At 36.5% G+C, this 20,924-nt stretch overlaps 1 protein-coding gene across 8 annotated transcripts in view; it reads right to left on the bottom strand.

Moving 5' to 3' along the window:
• LOC129875528 (TIP41-like protein) overlaps positions 1–19,296 on the bottom strand; it is a 30,840-nt gene extending 11,544 nt beyond the window's left edge. For 3 of the 8 annotated variants that reach the window (XM_055950828.1, XM_055950830.1, XM_055950827.1), the window contains exons 1-7: positions 19,039–19,294; positions 17,724–17,909; positions 4,202–4,289; positions 3,120–3,233; positions 2,944–3,003; positions 2,795–2,836; positions 2,554–2,682 (exon numbers count right to left, since the gene is read on the bottom strand). In XM_055950828.1, coding sequence (XP_055806803.1) covers positions 2,554–2,682; positions 2,795–2,836; positions 2,944–3,003; positions 3,120–3,233; positions 4,202–4,289; positions 17,724–17,909; positions 19,039–19,178 — 759 coding nt within the window. In that variant the 5' untranslated portion in view covers positions 19,179–19,294. Of the gene's footprint in view, positions 1–1,937; positions 2,342–2,553; positions 2,683–2,794; positions 2,837–2,943; positions 3,004–3,119; positions 3,234–4,201; positions 4,290–17,723; positions 17,910–19,038 lie in introns of those variants that run through there. The other 5 variants (XM_055950831.1, XM_055950834.1, XM_055950826.1 and 2 more) reach the window with 5 other exon arrangements.
• Positions 19,297–20,924: the final 1,628 nt, after the last annotated feature.

Genomic DNA, 20,924 nt, shown 5'->3' on the forward strand with positions numbered 1-20,924 from the left:
CGGCTTTACTATGAAACATGCCAAACTCCTAAATTACTGTGCTGAACTTTCCAAACCAAGCTTGAGAAGACTGTTTCAGTCCATAGAGTTACTTGCATAATTGACATACAAGGCTACTAAACTCCCCCTGAGCAACAAGGTGGTTGCTTACACTTCTTCACAGTGCAACGGTCGCCGGAAAGTGCTCAAAATCTAGTATAAAATATATGGATCGCCTTGGAATCAATAGACGAGTCAACATTAAACAAGAAAGTCATCGAAAAACTGAACGGAACATGCTCATGTGTCGAAGTATTAGATTTGATGTCTTAAAGTGGTCACAATCTGAGAAATAAAATTATATAGGTAGTGTCAGAATGATGGCACGACCCTACTGGAAAATAGAAATTATATGGGTAGGGTCGAATTGACGACAAGACCCTACTAAAAAAGAGAAATTATATGGGTAGGGTCGAAATGATGGCCACGACCCTATACAAATAAGAAAGTAGTCACCGAAAAGATGGCATGGTGCTATGCAAATTGGACATGAAGAAATAGTCACCAAAAAGATGGCACAGTGCTACACAAATTGGATATGAGAAAGAAGTCATCGAAAAAATAGCATGGTGCTACATAAATAAGATATGAGAAAGTTGTCACCAAAAAGATGCACGGTGCTATGCAAATGGATATAAGAAAGTAGTCACCGAAAAGATGGCACGGTGCTATGCAACTCAGATATGAGAAAGTAGTTTGAAAAAATGTACGGTACTACGCAAATTAAATATAAGAAAGTAATAACGGGAAAGATGTACGGTGCTACACAAATTAGATATGAGAAAATAGTCACCGGAAAGCTATACGATGACCCAACTTTTGCTAGCATATTCATTGGCCAAACGGGTGACATATATGGGTAATAGCCACCCGCCGACAGCGGAAGCTCTTTGATTCTCTACCAAGATCGTAGAGGCTCTGATGCCATGTGAGAAATATAGGAGAAAAATATTATTGAATTGTGTCTCTACATTATTACATTGAGACCCTATTTATAGATACTACATTAGACTCCTTTTCCAACTATGACACTACATTATGATCCTTTTCCAAGTATGATTCTATATTTATTCTTGTTCATATTCATAGTCCTATTCTTATTCTAAGTAGGATGGTATATACTATTCTTGTTTCTATTCTTATTCTAACACATTTCATGGTCTATGCCTGAAAAGGTTACAGAGGCACATCAGTGTTGGGAAGACGTAGGTTTGCTGGCTAAGAACAAAAGCAGATGGAGAACTATTCATGCTTGCATCTGGTGGACAATTTGGAAGGAGAGAAACTCCAGATATTTTGAGAATAAAGAGAATAGTATGCAGCAGATCAAGTTAAATTGTATGTTAATGTTGTGTTTTTGGTGTAATCAGATATTTTCTAATGATCCTGTCCCTACCATGGATGTATTAGATTCATTATAGACATAGGATCATAGATTTTGGAAGTTCTATTGTAGATATGATTTCAGCACTTTCCATGCACTCATCTGTCCCTATGAAATATATACACAGTTAACAGTTAAAAACAAATTCTTATCAACAATAAAACTAACATGGAATGTACTCTAAGAAGGGAAAGTTCACGGTGTCCCTAAAAGTTGTTTTTAGATGGAACTATGTAGCTTTTTTTTAATAAGAAACAGAATGTTGCATAGACCATTTACGTTATAAAGAGAAATAGTGTGATATGCCACATAACTATGCTGCAGCCAATAGTTTTGAGAGTTCACGTTCAAGTTCTCAAGTATATTTCTAAAATATTGGTAAAAGGAAGCAACACTTTGGTCATTGAACCTTTTTGGTTATTAGGTGCAATGCATGGTAGGGTCATTCTTATTGAAGTTAGGCCTATCCATATTAGTCTAGTGAAGTCTCAGTGAATACCAGGGAGGTCTTAAAATGTGTAGCCATTACTTATTTCCTGACTTTGATAGGCAGTAAAAGTTCTTGGTCTCCAATTCATTAGTTGCAATAAACATCAAGTGCACGCACGCACGCACACAGTAGTTGCAATAGCTACGTATTTAACATCATTATGAATTTTAGAATGTGATATGCATAATATTAGCAACCCGTCTGAGGTATAGCCAGATCTCCACCTCCACCAGCGCACTCTTTTCTTCCTACTTGCTTGTCTCTTTCTAAATTCTCCACCACTTTTTACTTCATTTAGATCTGGTTTCTTCTTCTCGCGTCAGAAGCAAACCTACACTCTCTGCTTCCTGTAAACTTATCTACTCACCACAAGATCCCATAATCACTGCAGCAGCAGCTGTTGTGAAATTGTGCAACATACCAACAGCCTATATCAATATAGTGAATGAACCAACCATTTCACTAAAATTTAAAGATAAACTGCCATTACTAAGCAAAATTCAGAATATAAAACAGGTTGCAGTGCCCACAACATTGAAAAGGGAAAGAATTTAGGCACCCACGTAGATAGATTTATACTAGACACGTGTGTGTGTGGTTGCGCGTGGAGAGAGTCGAAGAGAGGGGATGTTAAACTCACAGAAGCCAAGGCCTGAAATGTGGTTTCTCTCCAGCAGCTTTCACGGAGAATACAGGATTTGTTACGCTCCCCAAATAAACAATGCAAACGTGTGTCTCTTAGTCTCATGAGCACTCCATCAACCCTAAGCTATAGGAACATGTCCAACTATCAATGAACGACATAACAGTATTTCTGATGCAATGGATTCGTTAGTAAACCATAATACTATTTGTGGAAAATGTGTAGCAGAGTCACTCACCCAGAAACGCAGCAATAGGAACCAACCACTAGGCATGACTCTCTAGAAACTTTAAAAAATCAGTCCAAATCTATTATAACCAGCTAATGTTGTGGAAGTTGGAAATATTGACATAGTTTAATTAAAAAAAAGCATCCTCAGAACATTACCACTTTAATAGTCAAAAGTGAGATCCCATTATCAGCCAGTTCATCCTCGTATAAGATTATCTGTTCAAATTGAAGTAAGATTTACCTTCGTGCTAAGAAGGTAAAAATATCAAATTGACATGAATGACACTGCTCAGTTACATGACCCAGAAATCACTTAAACCTGAGCCACCAACCTCATCATAAAAGAGAATAGGTTCTTTAGAAGCCAATGCAACCAAATCAATTTTCTCCTTACAATCCTCCCACTGAATGCAGCTGCTTCCTTCTTCAGGTATTGCACTTCCACACTGAACAGACAACAGCAGCCAGAATAAGTCAAACAACTTTTGAAAGCAAAGGACCCTGCAATTGAAAGACGGTTTTTTTTTTTATAAAGGTAATTGAAAGACATGGTTGAGAAAGGAAAACAAAGGAAAGTCTTTATTGGTGATAGATCAAAGCTATTTTAAGCAATAACATACCAAGATGGCAAAACTGTATAAATATTAAATGAGTAACGGAATAACAATAATCTATAGTGCACCCAAGGTTGTGACCTAGAGACCGTTTGGATTGGCTTATAAGCTGTTTTTCAGCTTTTTTGAGTGTTTGACTGGCCAACTTAAAGTCATTTTGTGCTTAAAATAAGCCCCAATAAATAGTTGGGTTTATTTGGATGAACTTATTTTAAGCAGTTTATAAGTTGAAAACAGCTTATAAGTCAAAAAAAAAAAGTTGGCCTGCACCTACTTTTTTTTTTAACTTATAAGTAGTTTTCAACTTATAAGTTGCTTAAAAATAAGTCAATCCAAATAGGCTCCTAGTGGTCAATGAAGTGGTTGAGAACCCTGTCTTGGGTTCAAATCTCAGTGGAGACAAAAAAACACTAGGTTATTCTTCTCATCCGTCCTAGCCTTGGTGGACAAAGTTACCGGTACCTGTTGCTGGTGCGCGGTGGCAGGTATTCCGTGGAATTAGTCGAGGTGCGTGAAAGTTGGTACGGACACCACGGTCATCAAAAAAAATTTAAAATAACAATAATCTATAGCATATTATTAATTCAAATAATATAATGCTTCAACTCAGCGCAGATCATTGCTAAGTTGTAACCCTGAAATGCACATGAGTCCATTGGCTTAAATAAGACAGCCTACAAAGCTAAACACATTGAAACTAATTGTCAATTGGCTTAAACAAAATCTGCAAAAGAGAATTCTGAATGACAAAACCTTCTCAATCTTCAAATAGTTTTATTAGAAGGGCATAAGGTAGAAACCTCGACATTTCTTTCGACGGTTTCACTTCCACAGTAAGGTGTTGTGAAGGTATAGTCATAGTCGAGCACCACCTGTTGCAAAGGTTTACTGCAGAAACCAAAAAGATGAAAGAAAAGAAATAAAGGCAAAAAGGAGTTAGGAAAAGAAGAAAAGGTAAGCAAGAAAACATATCAGAGTACTCACCTTTAGCATAGAAAATAAAAGAAATACATCTGTCCTGGTCAAGACCATACTATCAACTTAGAGAAATTTTAATATTGCACTGAAGTCGCAAACCATGTCCAAAGGGAAAATTGGAAAAAGAACACAAAGTAAAAGGCATGATCTACTTTGACAGAGATCGCCTCAGGTAAAAACAGATAAATTCTAGTGATTTAGAATCTAAATCACACTCATTCAATTGACAATTATAATTAGCAAGGTTTTTACATCAACAAAGAAATTTAACAGACTACCAAGAGTACATGATATTTTAGTTCCAGATCTCAATGGTCTAAGAGATGCTAGAGATGTCTGTCAGTTCTATGATTAGTTGATTACTATGAAGTTCGAACGGGAATAATGAAGGACAGCAATTAAGACACTTGACGTGCACTCTCTCTCGCCTACTCTCTCTATACTCCCCCTTTCCAGTTTATGTGCCAGTGTTTCTTTTTAGTCCATTTCAAAAGAATGACCATCCCCAGCCTCTCTACCTCCACGAGGTAGTGGTAAAGTCTGCGTACATTCTACCCTCCTCATACCCCACTTGTGGATTTCACTGGATATGTTGTTGTTGTTCAAAAGAATGATAATTTTATATATTTAGTAACAATTTAACTTAAGCTTTCCATTCTACCCTTAATGACAAACTTTAATAGCCTCAAAAATGTTAGGCATATTTAAGACCACAAATTTCAAAATTCTTCTAGCCACACAAATATAATGATATGCTTCAAGCCATAAGTTTCAAAAGTCATATATACATATAAATTAAAATATAACATATTACAACAACAACAACAACATTCCCAAGGTAATCTCACAAGTGGGTTCTGGGGAGGGTAGGATGTACGAAGACCTTAACCCTACCTTCGTGAGCTACAGAAGTTGTTTTTGATAGCCCCTTGGCTCAAAAGAAGTGAAATCAAAGCAGGATTGGGAAGAAAATAATGACAGCAAAATAACAAGATGAATAAAGCAAAAGAAACAATAGACCTTAGTAAAAATTGCAGAATAAGCTACAACGTGAATACTAACGCTACTAAATAAGGAGAAGATGAGTTGAGGAGACTAGCCCATGCCTCCTGCATAAAAGTACGACACTTGGCTATCTACTGCCCTTCTACCTTAATCCTTGACCATCGTACTTTCCTATGATCCTATCTAGGGTCATGACCTTAGTATGCTGAAAATGTGTCATATCCTATCTAATATCCTCTCCCCCTCCCCCCGTTCTTTTTCAGTAGCAAACCTCTCACACCTCCTTACTGTTGCATCCGTGCACCTCCTCTTTATATGTCCAAATCATCTCAATCTCGTTTCACTCATCTTGTCCCCCATGGATGTCACTCCCACCTTGTCTTGTATAACTTCGTTCCAACTCATATTTCTCCTAATATGTTCATTTATATATATAAAATTTAGCCATCGTCTTTTACAGCTAGTCCAGTTCAAACGGTAGCCGGTAAAGACATATCAAATCCATTAATGGCTGTCACTTTGCCAAAAAGTGAAGAAGAGGAATCTTCTTCCTCACAAAGAAGATTACCTAAAACTTTCCACAAAGACAGTTCCAGGAAGAATATGGCTATAAAAAAGAAAAAAAATAATAAAATCGAAGCCATAATTAAGCAGACTTTAGAACAATTTTTTAAGGATCACGGACAAGATAAGCATGTTATTAGTCAAGACAATCCAAATCCAGAAAATGATAGAACAGTTCCGAATTCAGATGAAGATGCCAATACCAGTCCGATAAGGAGACCAAGTTCAGAAGAAGACTATGGGAGTAATACAGTCGAAGAAAATAGTCAAAGAGACAAACAAAGAATAAGTTATTCAGACAATAGAATAGGTAATAATCCTATATCTAGAATTTTTTCACGTAGAAGACATCCGGAGGAAGAACAAAATCAAGAATTAAATGAAATAGTGGATGTAGATAGAGACCTACAAATATTTCAACAACATCAACTAAAACATTAAACCCTAAGACATTATACAATGTTCGATGTTTTTCTAGAGATAATCAATTATATAGACATTATAGGGAAGAACAAATATCAGCCATAGGAGAAAACTGTTCAATCCTAAACTTAGTTAATCCTACCTTCCTTTTTGAAAACAATTAAGACTCCTTCCATAATGTTAATGCACATGGGACTAGTAGTCATAGAAATAAAAGGACAAACTAGAAAAAATTTAGTCCCATGTGCATTAACATTATGGAAGGAGTCTTAATTGTTTTCAAAAAGGAAGGTAGGATTAACTAAGTTTAGGATTGAACAGTTTTCTCCTATGGCTGATATTTGTTCTTCCCTATAATGTCTATATAATTGATTATCTCTAGAAAAACATCGAACATTGTATAATGTCTTAGGGTTTAATAATTTTAGTTGATGTTGTTGAAATATTTGTAGGTCTGTATCATCCATTTGATTTTGACTAGTATAATTATAGTCTGTAAATCTTATTGAGGTTTCTCCTTTAGAACTAGTATATATTAGGTGATTTTCTGGTACAAATACTTTCGGTTTGCTTAGTTTATCTAAGTTCCATTCTAAGCCTACATATTCTTCTAGCATTAAATTATCCTAACTGGTAAGCTTTGTCGCTTATGCGCATATTACACCATCTTATTCTATTATTGCTATATCTTATATCGCTTTCTTGACTTTGTATTTCCCACTTTAAAGCACTTATAAGGTCTCCTTTAACTATTCGTTCTTGTCTAAACCAGTTATATTTGTTGTCCAAGCTATCTATCGTTTCTACTAATTTTAGATACTCTTCTTAAGTGTTTTTAAATTGTTCAGCTGTCTGTTTTATCTTATATTCACGATATAGTAACCAATATCTAGATCTTATGTCCCTGTATGCAGAATGTCTTTTCATAAATTTTTAAATCGTGCTTTAAGCTGTATTACCAATTTATATTCTAATCGTGATATGGAGATTTTCAACTTAAGGCTTCTCTCTATTCTCTCTAAACTTCTATCTTTCTAACTCACACAACTATCTCTTATATAGACTTAGAGATAGAAAACGAAAGGTTTTAAAATACACTACATGGCCCAATTATTGATGGCCGACATCCTGATAAGATTCTTTAATAATGCGCGTCGAGTGCTTAGTGGGCCCCATCGTCACATGCATTATCAATTCATCTTTTTGACTGACTGACACACGCGTACTTGTCAACAGTTTTTCCCTTAGAGGGTAGTGATAAAGTGACAGCACTTACAAGACATTTGTGGGCATACCCACATGGCACACTATGTACATTGCTTTTTTACATTATTGGTCAGCAATCCACAAGCATCTTATGTCCTTAGCCTTTATTGTTTTAGCTGTATCATCGTTGTCTTCGTCTTTTGAACGTATCTATATCTTAAGTATCTAGATTATGCAAGGCAATGGAGTCGAAGCTCATGCCTGAATCATCATCTTCATAAGGGTCTTGGGCGTCTTAATAATTATTACTTCCATATTCTTCATTAGAACTTGGAGTTCTACTAGGACTGGTGTTGGCATTTTCGTCTGAGTTGGGAATTAGTCTAGCATTATTTGTATTTGGACTGTCTTTGCTAACAACATGCTTATCTTGTCCTTGATCTCTAAAGCATTGTTCTAAAGTCTACTTAATTATAGCTCCGATTTTGTCATATTTTTTCTTTTTCTGAGTCATAGTCTTTCTGTAACTATCTTTTTGAAAGGATTTTGGTAATCTTCTTCCTGAGGAAGAAGATTCCCTCTTCTTCACTTTTTGGCAAAGTGACAACCATTAACGGATTTGATATACCTTTATCGGCTATCGTTTGAACCGGACTTTAGATCCTAAATTTTTTCGAGTTAGTCCTTTTATCCCTATGACTATTAATCCCATGTGCATTAACAGCATTTTAGGATTTCTAATTGTTTTCAAGAAAGTAGGGTTAACTAAATTTAGAGTTGAAATTTTTTCTCCTAGTGCTGATATTTGTTCTTCTCTATAATGTCTATATAATTGATTGTCTTTAGAGAAACATCTAACATTGTATAATAGCTTAGGGTTTAATAGTTTTAATTGATTATGTTGAAATATCTGTAAATCTTTGTCTACATCTATTATTTCATTTAATTCTTGATTTTGTTCTTCACTAGGGTGTCGTCAGGATAAGATTGTAGATATAAAATTATTACCAATTTTGTTATCTGAATAGCTTACTCTTTGTCTGTCTCTTTGACAGTTTTCTTCGGCTGTCCTTCTTGGTCCATGTGAAAGAAAGTCCATTTTGTGGTTTTTAAATAATGATTGCTTTTCGTTTTGTGGGGTTATTTCTATCCTTTTTAATTGACTAATTAATTCGTCTATCTCTGTTTTTTTAGGTGCTTGTAATTCGGGTTGTTTATAAGGAAATATAATCTTATTACTAGGAGCCCGTTTGGATGGGCTTTAAGTTGGTCAAAACCAACTTAAAGCCCCCTTTTAGCTTTTGGACGTGTTTGCCTAATACTAACTTTAAGCCATAAAGTTTTTAAAGTTAGTCAAAAATGAAAAGTTAGGATTCCTAACTTTTTTTTTCTAAGTGCTTAAAGTCATTTTCTTTGACCATGAAAATTACTTTTATATCTCTTATATTTTAACTAAATTCCCAAACTACCTTTTTTATTCTTTTAACCCTAAAATTCACATCATTTTCCTCATTTAAGCACTTTTATCAAACACTCAACTGCTTATTTATAAAAATAACTTCAGCACTTCAAAGTTCTAAAAGCACTTCATACATAAAAGTTACTTTTTTAAGCCCATCCAAACGGGCTCTAGGTCGGTTTTATGTAAAGCTCTGTATTTCTTTTCAGGATGTATTCGTAAATCTAAGTATTCAAGATGTTTTAGTGAATCTATTTTGTTATCCTAAGGAGCTAACTTTCCAAATTACTCCGTATAATTCTACTCTATAAGTACTAAATCTAATGTCGTCTTGTATGCTAGAAATTTCTCGAAGTAACTCCGCTCTAAGCTCAATCTGTTCTTTGTATGGAGCTTCTGTAAAATATGGATGTACTTGAAACACTGGTTTATCTAACTGTTCTTTTAACCAAGCAAGGTTCTTTTTAAGTTCAGATCTAAATTTTCGTTTTTCGTGTATCTAGTTTTGTCTTAATCTGATTCTCTTTATATATTCTAATGGCATGAAGATTATCCTAATGGAATAGAAATAAGTATTTTTCTGTAATGTTTTATCCGATTATTAGAATAATTAACTTGTCTTTCTAGACCTTCTAATTGTCTATATAAATATACGATATATGGTTCAGGATCTGATACAAAGGATGAGGGTAAAATTGTTCTTATTTCTTTTTCTGCCTTTGTTACTTCTAAGTTATGACGTAATTCTTCTTGAAGCCACTTATGAACTTGTCGAAAGCATTGAAATAAAGGTAGATTATGCATAGATCTATCCAAGCTGATAAGTTTTTTCTCTAATACGCATTCTACACCATCCAAGTCGATTATTACTACTATCTATATCGCTCTGACAACTCTGTATCTCCCACTTTAAGGCACTTATAAGATCCCATTTAACTACATGTTCTTTCCTAAACCAGTTATACTTATTATCTAAATAGTCTACTGTTTCTGCTACTTGTAAATATTCTTCTAATTTTCCTTTTAATTGTACGGCAGTCTGTTTTATCTTATATTCGCGATATAATAGTCAATATCTAGATCATACGTCTCGGTATGCAGGATGTCTTTTCATAAATTTTTTGATCGTGCTTTAAGCTGTATCACTAATTTATACTTTAAACGTGATATGGTGTCTATTAAATATTCTAGTCTATAGTTATCCTCTTTGGTATAATTAAGCCACTTGTATTAGGTATACAATTGTTGTAGCTTGTTTTTTGTCTCTTGTAAAGCTTGATTATTTTTAAATGGTCTACGCATATCTTGTTCTAGAAACTTCTCGCTCTGATACCAGATTTAATAGATTTAGATTTAGATAAATGGTGATTTTGCGGTGATTTTTTAGAATGAAGATAGAGTTTTATTACATAAGTTGTAAATTCTACTCAGTACTCCCTCTCTCATATAGTCTCATCCTATATCATGTTTATCTAGTGGTTTGCACCCTGTTTTCCCTGATTTTACTTTCTTTTTTTAACCTACCCTGTTCATCTCTTCCTCTTAACTTAAGTTCTTAACAACTTCATCTTTAACCACACCCCGGACATACATCTAGCAACAAATTCGTCCTTTGTTCATTAAGCGGACTTTCAAGGCCAATAATCCTAGAAATTTACAGGTTAATCCATAGTCGTTATTAAGAAATCAAGAAGCTAACCATATACTAGGGGGAAATAAATAAAACTGTACAGCAGTTTACATATAAAAACAATAAATCAAAGTAATATCATATTTTTGGGGGGAATCGAGTATAAAATTGTATAAGACTTACATGATTGGACTAAGAGAGGTTTTCCTTTCGGGAACCCCGAAGAGCAAAGAAGCTTAAAAATTTACACAAACACACTTATTATTATCCAAACTTTAGTACAAGCCAGGGATGGTTTTTCAAAGGGTAAGATTATTGTACATGAAGGGAAGGGGAATATGTTGGAGATTTTCAACTTAAGGCTTCTCTTTATTCTCTCTAAACTTTTGTCTTTCTAACTCACACAACTATCTCTTATATAGACTTAGAGATAGAAAACGTAAGGTTTTAAAATACACTACATGGCCCAATTATTGATGGCCGACATCCTGATAAGATTCTTTAATAATGTGCGTCGGGTGCTCAGTGGGCCCCGTCGTTACATGCATTATCAATTCATCTTTTTGACTGACTAACACACGCGTACTTGTCAACAGTTTTTCCCTTAGAGGGTAGGGATAAAGTGACAGCACTTACAAGACATTTGTGGGCATACCCATATGGCACACTATGTACATTGCTTTTTACATTATTGGTCAGCAATCCACAAGCATCTTATGTCCTTAGCCTTTATTGTTTTAGTTGTATCATTGTTGTCTTCGTCTTTTGAACGTATCTATAGCTTAAGTATCCAGATTATGCAAGGCATTGGAGTCGAAGCTCATGCCTGAATCATCATCTTCATAAGGGTCTTGAGTGTCTTGATAATTATTACTTCCATATTCTTCATTAGAACTTGGAGTTCTACTTGGACTGGTGTTGGCATTTTCGTCTGAGTTGGGAATTAGTCTAGCATTATCTATATTTGGACTGTCTTTGCTAAAAGTATGCTTATCTTGTCCTTGATCTCTAAGGAATTGTTCCAAAGTTTGCTTAATTATAGCTCCGATTTTGTCATTTTTTTTCTTTTTCTGAGCCATAGTCTTTTTGTAACTGTCTTTTTGAAAGGATTTTGGTAATCTTCTTCGTGAGGAAGAAGATCCCTCGTCTTCACTTTTTGACAAAGTGACAGCCATTAACGGATTTGATGTCTTTATCGGCTACCGTTTGAACCAGACTAGCTGTATCATGATCTGATACAGTAGATTTCTTAGCATTCGGAGGGGAATGCACACCCTTCTCATCCATTTTTGGTTGAGATGGAGAACTCGTTTCTGGGGTCTGAGTAACTGTATCTGTCGTAGGAACAAACTTACCTTGGAAAGTCTCGAGTTGCTTCATAAGTCTCATGTTTTCTTGAATGAGGGCCTCATTTTTGGTATTGAGTCTTTTGAAGGCCTCAGCCATGGTAGAACAATGATCATAGAAAATTATCTTATCTGTGTCTTTCTGAATGTTGTATTGAGGAGTTTGGGCTAGGCTTTGTCTGAGGGCTGGTGAAATATAAATGTTTGGCCCAAGCATCCCTCTGGCATAGTCTAAAGCTTCGGTAAAATTATTAAAGCATTTGAAAAGAGGGTTTGCAAATCTAGCAACTGTTAAGGCTCATACATTGTCGGATTTGTCAATTTCTGTGCTCTGTCTTTCTGCTTGTGCCTTGATTTTTGTAGGTTCTTTCCAGCAAGTTAGCAAGTACCCCAGATTTGTTCTTCGAGCTGCTACTAAAAGTCGTCACGTACAGATCCACCTGTCGTCGTCGACTGCTCTCGTCTCCCACACTCACAAGCAGAACGGAGAGATTTTCCGGCATCGTCCAGTGATTTTCCGGCTTCCGACGTGAACAGTGTTTCCGGTGTGAACAGTATTTTTCGGTGTGAACAGTATTTCCCGGCGTGAACCAGGTTCTTACAACTGGAGTTGGTACCTCCGGTATCCATATATTCTTTGTTCATACACTTGTCGTGGCATTTTCTAACTGTTGACTTTTGAATAATTAATTAGTTTATATGTGTTTTCGTGGCTTTGGATAGTTATGATAGACTAGGGCCATGTTCTCGCTCGGGGACGGGGACGGGGATGAGGGTAAAGAGGGGTGAGTGGGTTAAAGGAACGTCTAGACTGAGAGTAGGTTCTTGGAACATTGGCACGTTAACGGGAAAGTCCATAGAGTGAGTTAAGATTCTTAAGAAGAGTAAGATTAATATAGCCTGTGTCCAAGAGACCAAATGGGTAGGCCCTAAAGCTAAGGAGGTAGACGGGTATAAGCTTTGGTTATTTGGTAGATTAAAGTATAGAAATGGGGTAGGCATTTTAGTAGACAGTGATTTAAGGGATCAGGTGGTGGAGGTTAGGAGAATCACTGATAGGATGATGTCGATTAAGGTGGTCGTTGAAGGGATCACTCTGAACATTATTAGTGCTTATGCGCCGCAAGCGGGCCTAGCCGAGGAAGAGGAGACGCTTTTGGGAGGATTTGGACGAGTTAGTGGGAAGCATACTGTCTACTGAGAAACTGTTCGTGGGAGGGGATTTCAATGGGCACATCGAGTCTATTTTGAGAGGGTATGATGATGTGCATGGAGGCTTTGGCTTCGGGGACAGAAATGGAGGAGTTTCACTTTTGGAATTCGCAAGAGCTTTTGGGTTGGTGATAGCGAATTCGAGTTTCCCAAAGAAGGAGGACCACTTGATAACCTTTCGTAGTTCGGTGGCTAAGACTCAGATAGACTTTTTACTCCTTAGGAAGGATGATAAAGGTCTGTGCAAAGACTGTAAGGTCATTTCGAAAGACAATCTTACAACTCGACATAAGCTCTTGGTGATGAATTTAGGGATCAAGATGACTAGAAAGAAAAGGGTCGGGGATGACCGACCTAGGATCAGATGGGGAATTTGACCACAACTAGTGCCCTGGAGATGGGAGAGAAATTGAAGGACATGGGGGCATGGGATAGTAGTGGGGATGCGACCAGTATGTGGGATAGAACAGCTAGTTGTATTAGGATTGTAGCAAGGGAAGTGTTGGGAGTCTCGACAGGTAGTCGTAGTCGGCATCGAGGGGACTGGTGGTGGAATGGAGAAGTGCAAGGGAAGGTGAAAGCAAAGAAGATAGCGTATGCGAAGTTGATAGAAAGCACGGATGAGGTGGAGAAGTGGACGAATAAGGAACTTTATAAGATAGCGAGGAAGGAGGCGAAGGAGGCGGTTTCGATGGCAAAAACGACAGCTTTTGAACGCCTTTATGCTGAACTAGAAGAGAAAGGAGGGATAGGAAATTGTTCAGGCTAGCCAGGGAGCGGGAGAGAAGAGCATGCGATGTGGATCAAGTGAAGTGCATTAAGGACGACCATGGAAAAGTATTGGTAGATGAGACCCTCATTAAACAGAGATGGCAGTCATACTTCCATAAATTACTGAATGACGAAGGGGACAGAGACTTCGTGTTGGGAGATTTAGAGCATACAGGGAGGCGTCACGATCTTGGGTATTGTAGCAGTATTACGGTCGAAGAGGTTAAGAGTGTTGTGCGTAGGATGCGCTGGGGAAGAGCAACCGGACCTGATGAGATCACTAGGGAATTTTGGAAGAGCGCGAATTCAATAGGTTTGGCGTGGCTGACTAGGTTATTTAATGTCATCTTCAACACGGCAACGATGCCCAAAGAATGGAGGTCGAGTGTAATGATCCCTCTATACAAAAACAAGGGGGATATCCAGAGCTTCAACAACTATAGAGGTATCAAGCTTTTAAGCCATACTATGAAAGTGTGGAAAAGAGTGGTGGAGATAAGGGTGAGGAGAGGCGTGTCTATTTCAGAGAACCAGTTCGGATTTATGCCGGGGTGCTCAACTACAAAAGCCATCCATCTTATGAGAAGATTGATGGAGCAGTATAGGGAGAGGAAGAGGGACTTGCATATGGTATTCATTGACCTAGAAAAGGCTTACGATAAAGTTCCACGAGAGATACTATGGAGATGTTTAGAGGCTAAAGGTGTACCCGTGGAGTATATTAGGGTGATCAAGGACATGTATAAGGGTGCAAAAAACAGGGTAAGGATAGTAGGAGGGGACTCAGAGCACTTTTCAGTTGTGATGGGGTTGCATTAAGGATCAGCTCTTAGTCCGTTTTTATTTGCCTTGGTGATGGATGGATTGATGCGACAAATTCAAGGTGAGGTGCCATGGTGTATGCTTTTCAGGGACGACATAGTCCTGATCGATGAGACTCGTAGCGGAGTTAAAGCTAAGCTAGAGGATTGGAGACATACCTTGGAGTCTAAAGAGTTTAAACTGAGTAGGACCAAAACAGAGTACTTAGAGTGCAAGTTCAGTGAGACACCTTAGGAGGTTGCCGCGGTAGTTAGACTTGGTGACCAGGCTATCCAAAAGAAAAATAGTGTCAAGTACCTTGGGTCTATAATGCAAGGCAGCGGGGAGATTGATGACAATGTCACACATCGTATTGGGGTAGGATGGATGAAATGGAGGCTCGCTTCCGGTGTGCTATGTGACAAGAAGGTGCCACCACATCTTAAGGGCAAGTTCTATAAAGTGGTGGTTAGACCGGCTATGTTATATGGGGCCGAGTGTTGGCCAGTTAAGGTCTCTCACATTCAAAAGATGAAAGTTGCCGAGATGAGAATGTTGAGATGGATGTATGGGCATACCAGGAGCGACATGATTAGAAATGAGGCTATTCGAGACAAGGTGGGAGTGGCCTCAGTGGAAGATAAGATGCGGAAAGTGCGACTGAGATGGTTTGGGCATGTGAAGAGGAGAGACGCAGATGCCCCAGTGTGGAGGTGTGAGAGGTTGGCGATGGATGGTTTCAGAAGAGGTAGGGGTAGACCGAAGAAGTATTGGAAAGAGGTGATTAGACAGGACATGGCCCAGTTACAGCTAACCGAGGACATGACCTTAGATAGGAGGGTGTGGAGGGCTCATATTAGGGTAGAAGGCTAATACAAAGTCTCATTATTCTGCCTTATTAGTAGGCGCGCACTATAAATTTTTTGTGCTATGATTTCTGTTATTAGTTATTACTCTTTGTACTTTCAGTATTCTATTCTATCTGTGTTACTTACGTTATTTGTTTTTCTCATATTGCTTTGTACTTCCTGTCATATCTGACTTCTTCTATGCTTTTATTGAGCCGAGGGTCTCTCGGAAATAGCCGTCCTACCTTGGTAGGAGTCAGGTCTGCGTACACTTTACCCTCCCAAACTCCACGTTGTGGGATTTCACTGGGTTGTTGTTGTTGTTGTTGTTGTTGTTGAAAAGAGAGAGTTTTACCCCGTTTATTGAGTTTACTACGTCTATCCAAGTCTGAAGAACACCATTAGTCTTACCATGTATAACTACATAGTATTTAACCTTATGTTCTCTACTTTTATCTGAAAAGTATTGACATAATGCATTATTAGCTGCTATAAAATGTTTAGTGTCTTTTTTATTATATGCTATCCAAAGATTGTCTACTAAACATTTTTGAGTTTTGTCTAAAGTGCATTCTGGTATTATCCTGAAAGATAAATTACACTGAGGATAGGAAATTAAATTAAATTTTCTGAAATGAATTCTTTCCATCATGTCTACCGTACTTTGAGGTCTGAAATTAATCTTACCTAAGAGAGTCTATGCGTATGAGTCTGATTGGGCTATGCCCTTGCCTTTGTCTGTTGGCTATTGGCCAGTTGGTCTCATGCTGTAAAAACATTGTATCAGTTAGTTTTAAGTTGTAATCTACTTAGTCTATCAGCTAAATCGTTGTCTTTTCCTTTAACATATTCAAAAACTATGTTGTTATAGATGGATATAATATCCATAAAGTTCAGCCATCTTCTTTTACTACTAGCTTTATTATTTATTGTTTGATGAAACTTGACTATATCTTCGCAGCCTGTTCTTACTAATACTTCAGCTTTGTTTAGAATGTATAACTTAACGCTATTTAACCCGTATATTATAGCTAACACCTCGGCATCTATACTACTCATATTTTCTTTTACCACTTTGGTATGCACATATTCTTTCGTCGCTTTTACTACTATATTTACTAGGTCTAACTTTTAAAATTGCTCTCCATCCTAACTGACTTCCATCAGTTTGGACTATTAAGTAGTCTGATTCTAAGGGTATTTTTAGGTCGGGTAAATTCTTTACCTTTTCTTCTATTTGTTGTACCAACTTAATATCTTCTGCATTAAAATGTTTTTAGCCCTTACTTCCTGTTTTTGCATATAAAGGTTCTGCTATCTTTCCTAAGTCCTGAATAAAATTTCTAGTATAGTTTACAAGGCCTAAGAATTTTTGTAAATCTTTCGTATTGTCTAATTTATCTGGCATATCTAGTACCTTTTTAGCTATATGTGGTTGTAGCTTTATTTTGCCGTCTCCTAAAGTTATTCCTAGAAAATTAATATGAGTCTTACATAACTCCATTTTCTTTTTGCTAATTATTATTCCGTATTTTACAAATAGTCTAAAAACTGTTTGTAGGTGTCCTAAGTGTTCTTGAATATCTTTACTAAATACCAAAATATCATCTGCATAAACTAATACAAAATTTTTATAGTCTCCAAACATATCATCCATTTTCCTTTGAAAAATGAGCGGGGTTGTTTTAAACCAAAAGGCATAGCTAGCCATTCAAAATGTTCTTCTGGACAAGTGAATGTTGTTCATTCTATGCTTTCTGGGTGCATTTTTACTTGCCAATATCCTGATTTACAATCAAATTTACTAAATAGTTTTTTACCTTGTATTCTATTGATTAATTCATTTTTGTCCAGTAGCTTGTATGCATCTGTTCTAGTATTATCATTTAGTCTTTTATAATTTATTCTCATTCTAGTTTTTCTTCTTACTTGCTCACTATGGTTTCTTACCATAAATGCAGCTAAACCGCTACCACTGGTTTTCGTTATCATTCTACAATTTTTATATACAGAAAAGCTGGAGAAACATATGCAGAATTCTTAAAATAGCATTAGCATAAAGATGAGAGCGTAGAGCACCTCCTGAATTTCCATTTTGCAGCCGCTGGAACTTCAACAGGCGATAATGCCTCATGTTTCCAACCAACTAAAGCATCAAATGCATTGAAAAATAATTTTGTGCCACTATTCATATGTTTAAGCACCAAACAATTGTCTCCAAATACCATCTCCGGCAAGTGAGTTGTCTGAAGTTCTTTTTCCCATCTGTATTCATATAAGCATTAGCATTTAGAGAGGAACTAGACCTTTCCAACTAAAGAAGATATCAAATGCTTGACAAGAACAGCATAGCAATGGTTCTACGCATAAGCATAAAAAATCTGCAGCCAATTGTTCACTGTAGCATTACTACAACAAGACAGGTCGCCTGAATCTCACAAATATTTCCAACCATTAATTTCTTGATGATACATTGCTTTTCATGAAACTTTTGGCAGCACATCAATTACGATCCATATGTCTGTTACGAATGAAAAGTAACAGTCTAGCACACATTGAAGAAAAGGTAAATTCGGAAAGGAAAATTCTTGTCACACTAAAGTTGTTCGCTTAGGAATTGACATAGTCACTTAATCGTAAATTTGGTTCCTCTTGAATTCCTATTTCATGTTTGAGTCTAACTCAAGCCCTACACTTCTACTGCACTTTGCTTCAATCTTTCAATTAATGGCTAATTAGAAACTCTGCTGTGTGAGTTTTGCAAAGCATATTGATTCCAAGTTGGGATAAAGGTGGAGCATTATTATCGGTTAACTTCCAGTATAATATGAATACTGCAATTGTCCTTAGTTAGCAGATTGATTTATCAATAGTCGGTTAACCCATATTACCCAGTACCTATGTTGGTGTAGGTAGCAGATACGCTCTGGAATAGTCGAGACCGTTAAGAAAAAAAAGTTGGTTAAACCATAGATCTTTTTCTCCTGAACGGAGAGCAGAACATCCAGAGAAAAATTTAAAACCAACAAAGGAGGAAATTTAATGACGTCCTTCGGCTAATAGATTACAGGGAACAAGGAAAGCCTAAGGGGGGAAGAGATGACCGTGCGGCCACTGATATACACACTTTTGCGCTGCAGTGCAGTTCAAAATCTGACCATTTGACTGCTGTCAGTTCCAGCAATTACAGTAGAAAAACTTATATGCAACCAAACAAGCACCAGAATCTCCAATGCTTGCAGAAATCATATAAGCTTTAAAAAAGCAAGAAATTAGATGCTTATGGTTTTAATCGTTGACACAATAAACATACAAAAATTAAGCATTAATGCAAGTGAAAGACAAAAACGAGGGTTAATTGAATTGTATGTTGGGAGAGGGGAAAGGAGAAAACCGTTGAAGATGAACAGAATTGAGAATGAAAAGCTTGCGACAGTCGATCTCCCAGCCGTGAATGCGGACTCCTCGCCGGCCGGCCGGAAGAGGTTCAGCTCCGGCCGCCTTTAGTTCTTTATCATCACTCTCCCACTCCATTATCGATCGCCAAAGTCAAAAGTTTCACTTCTCCGGTCCTCAGGAAGCTGGTGAGCACCCGGGATGATTTGGTCGAGCAGGAGTCTATTATAAAATTGAATTAGGGAAACCGGAGAAAATTGAGTTAATAGGTAACAAAAAAAAGTCTCCAATTAAAACAAGGTGACAGGTTGATCAACGTTAAATCAAATTATTTACTAATTAAGGAATTAAGTTAAATGGGATGAGATGTAATTTTAAAATTTGTTAAACTTTTAAAGAATACAAACTTTTTTACACTTTTCTGATAGGAATCCCAACTCATCCATTTCAAATTAGTCATTCTCGCCTTTTTTTAAAGAAAAAAAGAAATCGTTTCTCTCCATCTTTCTCTCCACTCCAAAGATCTTTGTCCTCTCTTCTCCAAAGTTCTTCAAGTTTTCTATTCTTTCTTCATTTTCGTCTCGCGCTTTGCTCTTCATTTGCGTCGTCTTCTTCTCTTGTCCTCGACATTATTATTGTGACAGAGGTAAAAATTTCTTCAATAGTTAAGGTTTTGAGTTTCAGTTTTCATAATTTAAAAAAAAAAAAAAGAATATGCATGTTGTGTGTGTATGCTATGTTTATTGTTTCTCCAAATATTTCATAGTTTATTTTTTTTTTGCCCTAATACATTATATTCATTATTGTGATGGTGTGACATTGATGAAAATCTGAAGAAATAAATGATGTATGAAGGACATAGTAGAAAAAATAAGAGTAAAAAGGTGTACAGTTGTTGCAGCAATTTTAAAATTTATTTGATTTTTTTCAAAAGACGAGGTACTTATTGTAACCGCCCTTTCAGCTGTTGAAGAAAAATCATTAATTGCTTAATAAGTCGCAAAAATTTAAGTACTTGATGAACCAACCGCTTAAATTGCTGCAACAAATTTCTTAACTTGCAACCTTAAGTTGTCGCAACAATTTAAGTAATTGATGAAGCAACTGCTTAAACTATTTCATTAAATACCTTAAGTTGTTGATGAAGCAACTGCTTAAGTTGATATAGTAAATTTCTTGAGTTGCAACCTTAAGGTGTTTCTACGATTTAAGTTGTTGATGAAACAACTGCTTAAGTTGATGTAGTAAATTCCTTGAGTTGCAACTATTTAAGTTGCTACAGTTGTTGTAGCAGCTTAAGTAGTTGATGAAGCAACTCTTAAGTTGCTACTGAGAATTCCTTAAGGTGCTGCAGCAGCAAGTACTGAAATTGTTACACTAAATTTTTTATTCTTTAAGTTGCATTTAAGTTATCGTAACAACTTAAATATTTCTAAAGCAACTGGTTAAGTAGTTGTATTTTTAATTTCTTAAATTGCTACCTTAAGTTGTTGTTGTTGTTGTTTCTGCATAAACTCCTTAAATTGATGTAGCAAATCACTCATTTGAAAAAAATATGAAATTATGTATTGTAGTTTTTTTTCTATTTTATTGAAGAATTAGTTGTGCTAATCTATGTGTTTTATCTCATATGTGTAGAAAAATGGCTCGAACAAAAAGAAAATTTTCTTTAAGCGGTACTCTCCGAAAATCTAGAAGAATAAGCACACAATCCCGAAGAGAAGCAGCAGCAGCAGCAAAATCAGCAGAAGCACAAGTATCTATTAATAAATTAACTTTGTTAGCTGATGTCACAATGGTAGATGGTGAGGCAGCCTCAAGCCCATAGGCAATCAGATGAGGGTTCTGAGGCTCAACAACAATCAACAATGGATAAAGATGATT

Source organism: Solanum dulcamara, chromosome 12 (assembly GCF_947179165.1).
Source record: "Solanum dulcamara chromosome 12, daSolDulc1.2, whole genome shotgun sequence".
Classification (NCBI taxonomy): domain Eukaryota; kingdom Viridiplantae; phylum Streptophyta; class Magnoliopsida; order Solanales; family Solanaceae; genus Solanum; species Solanum dulcamara.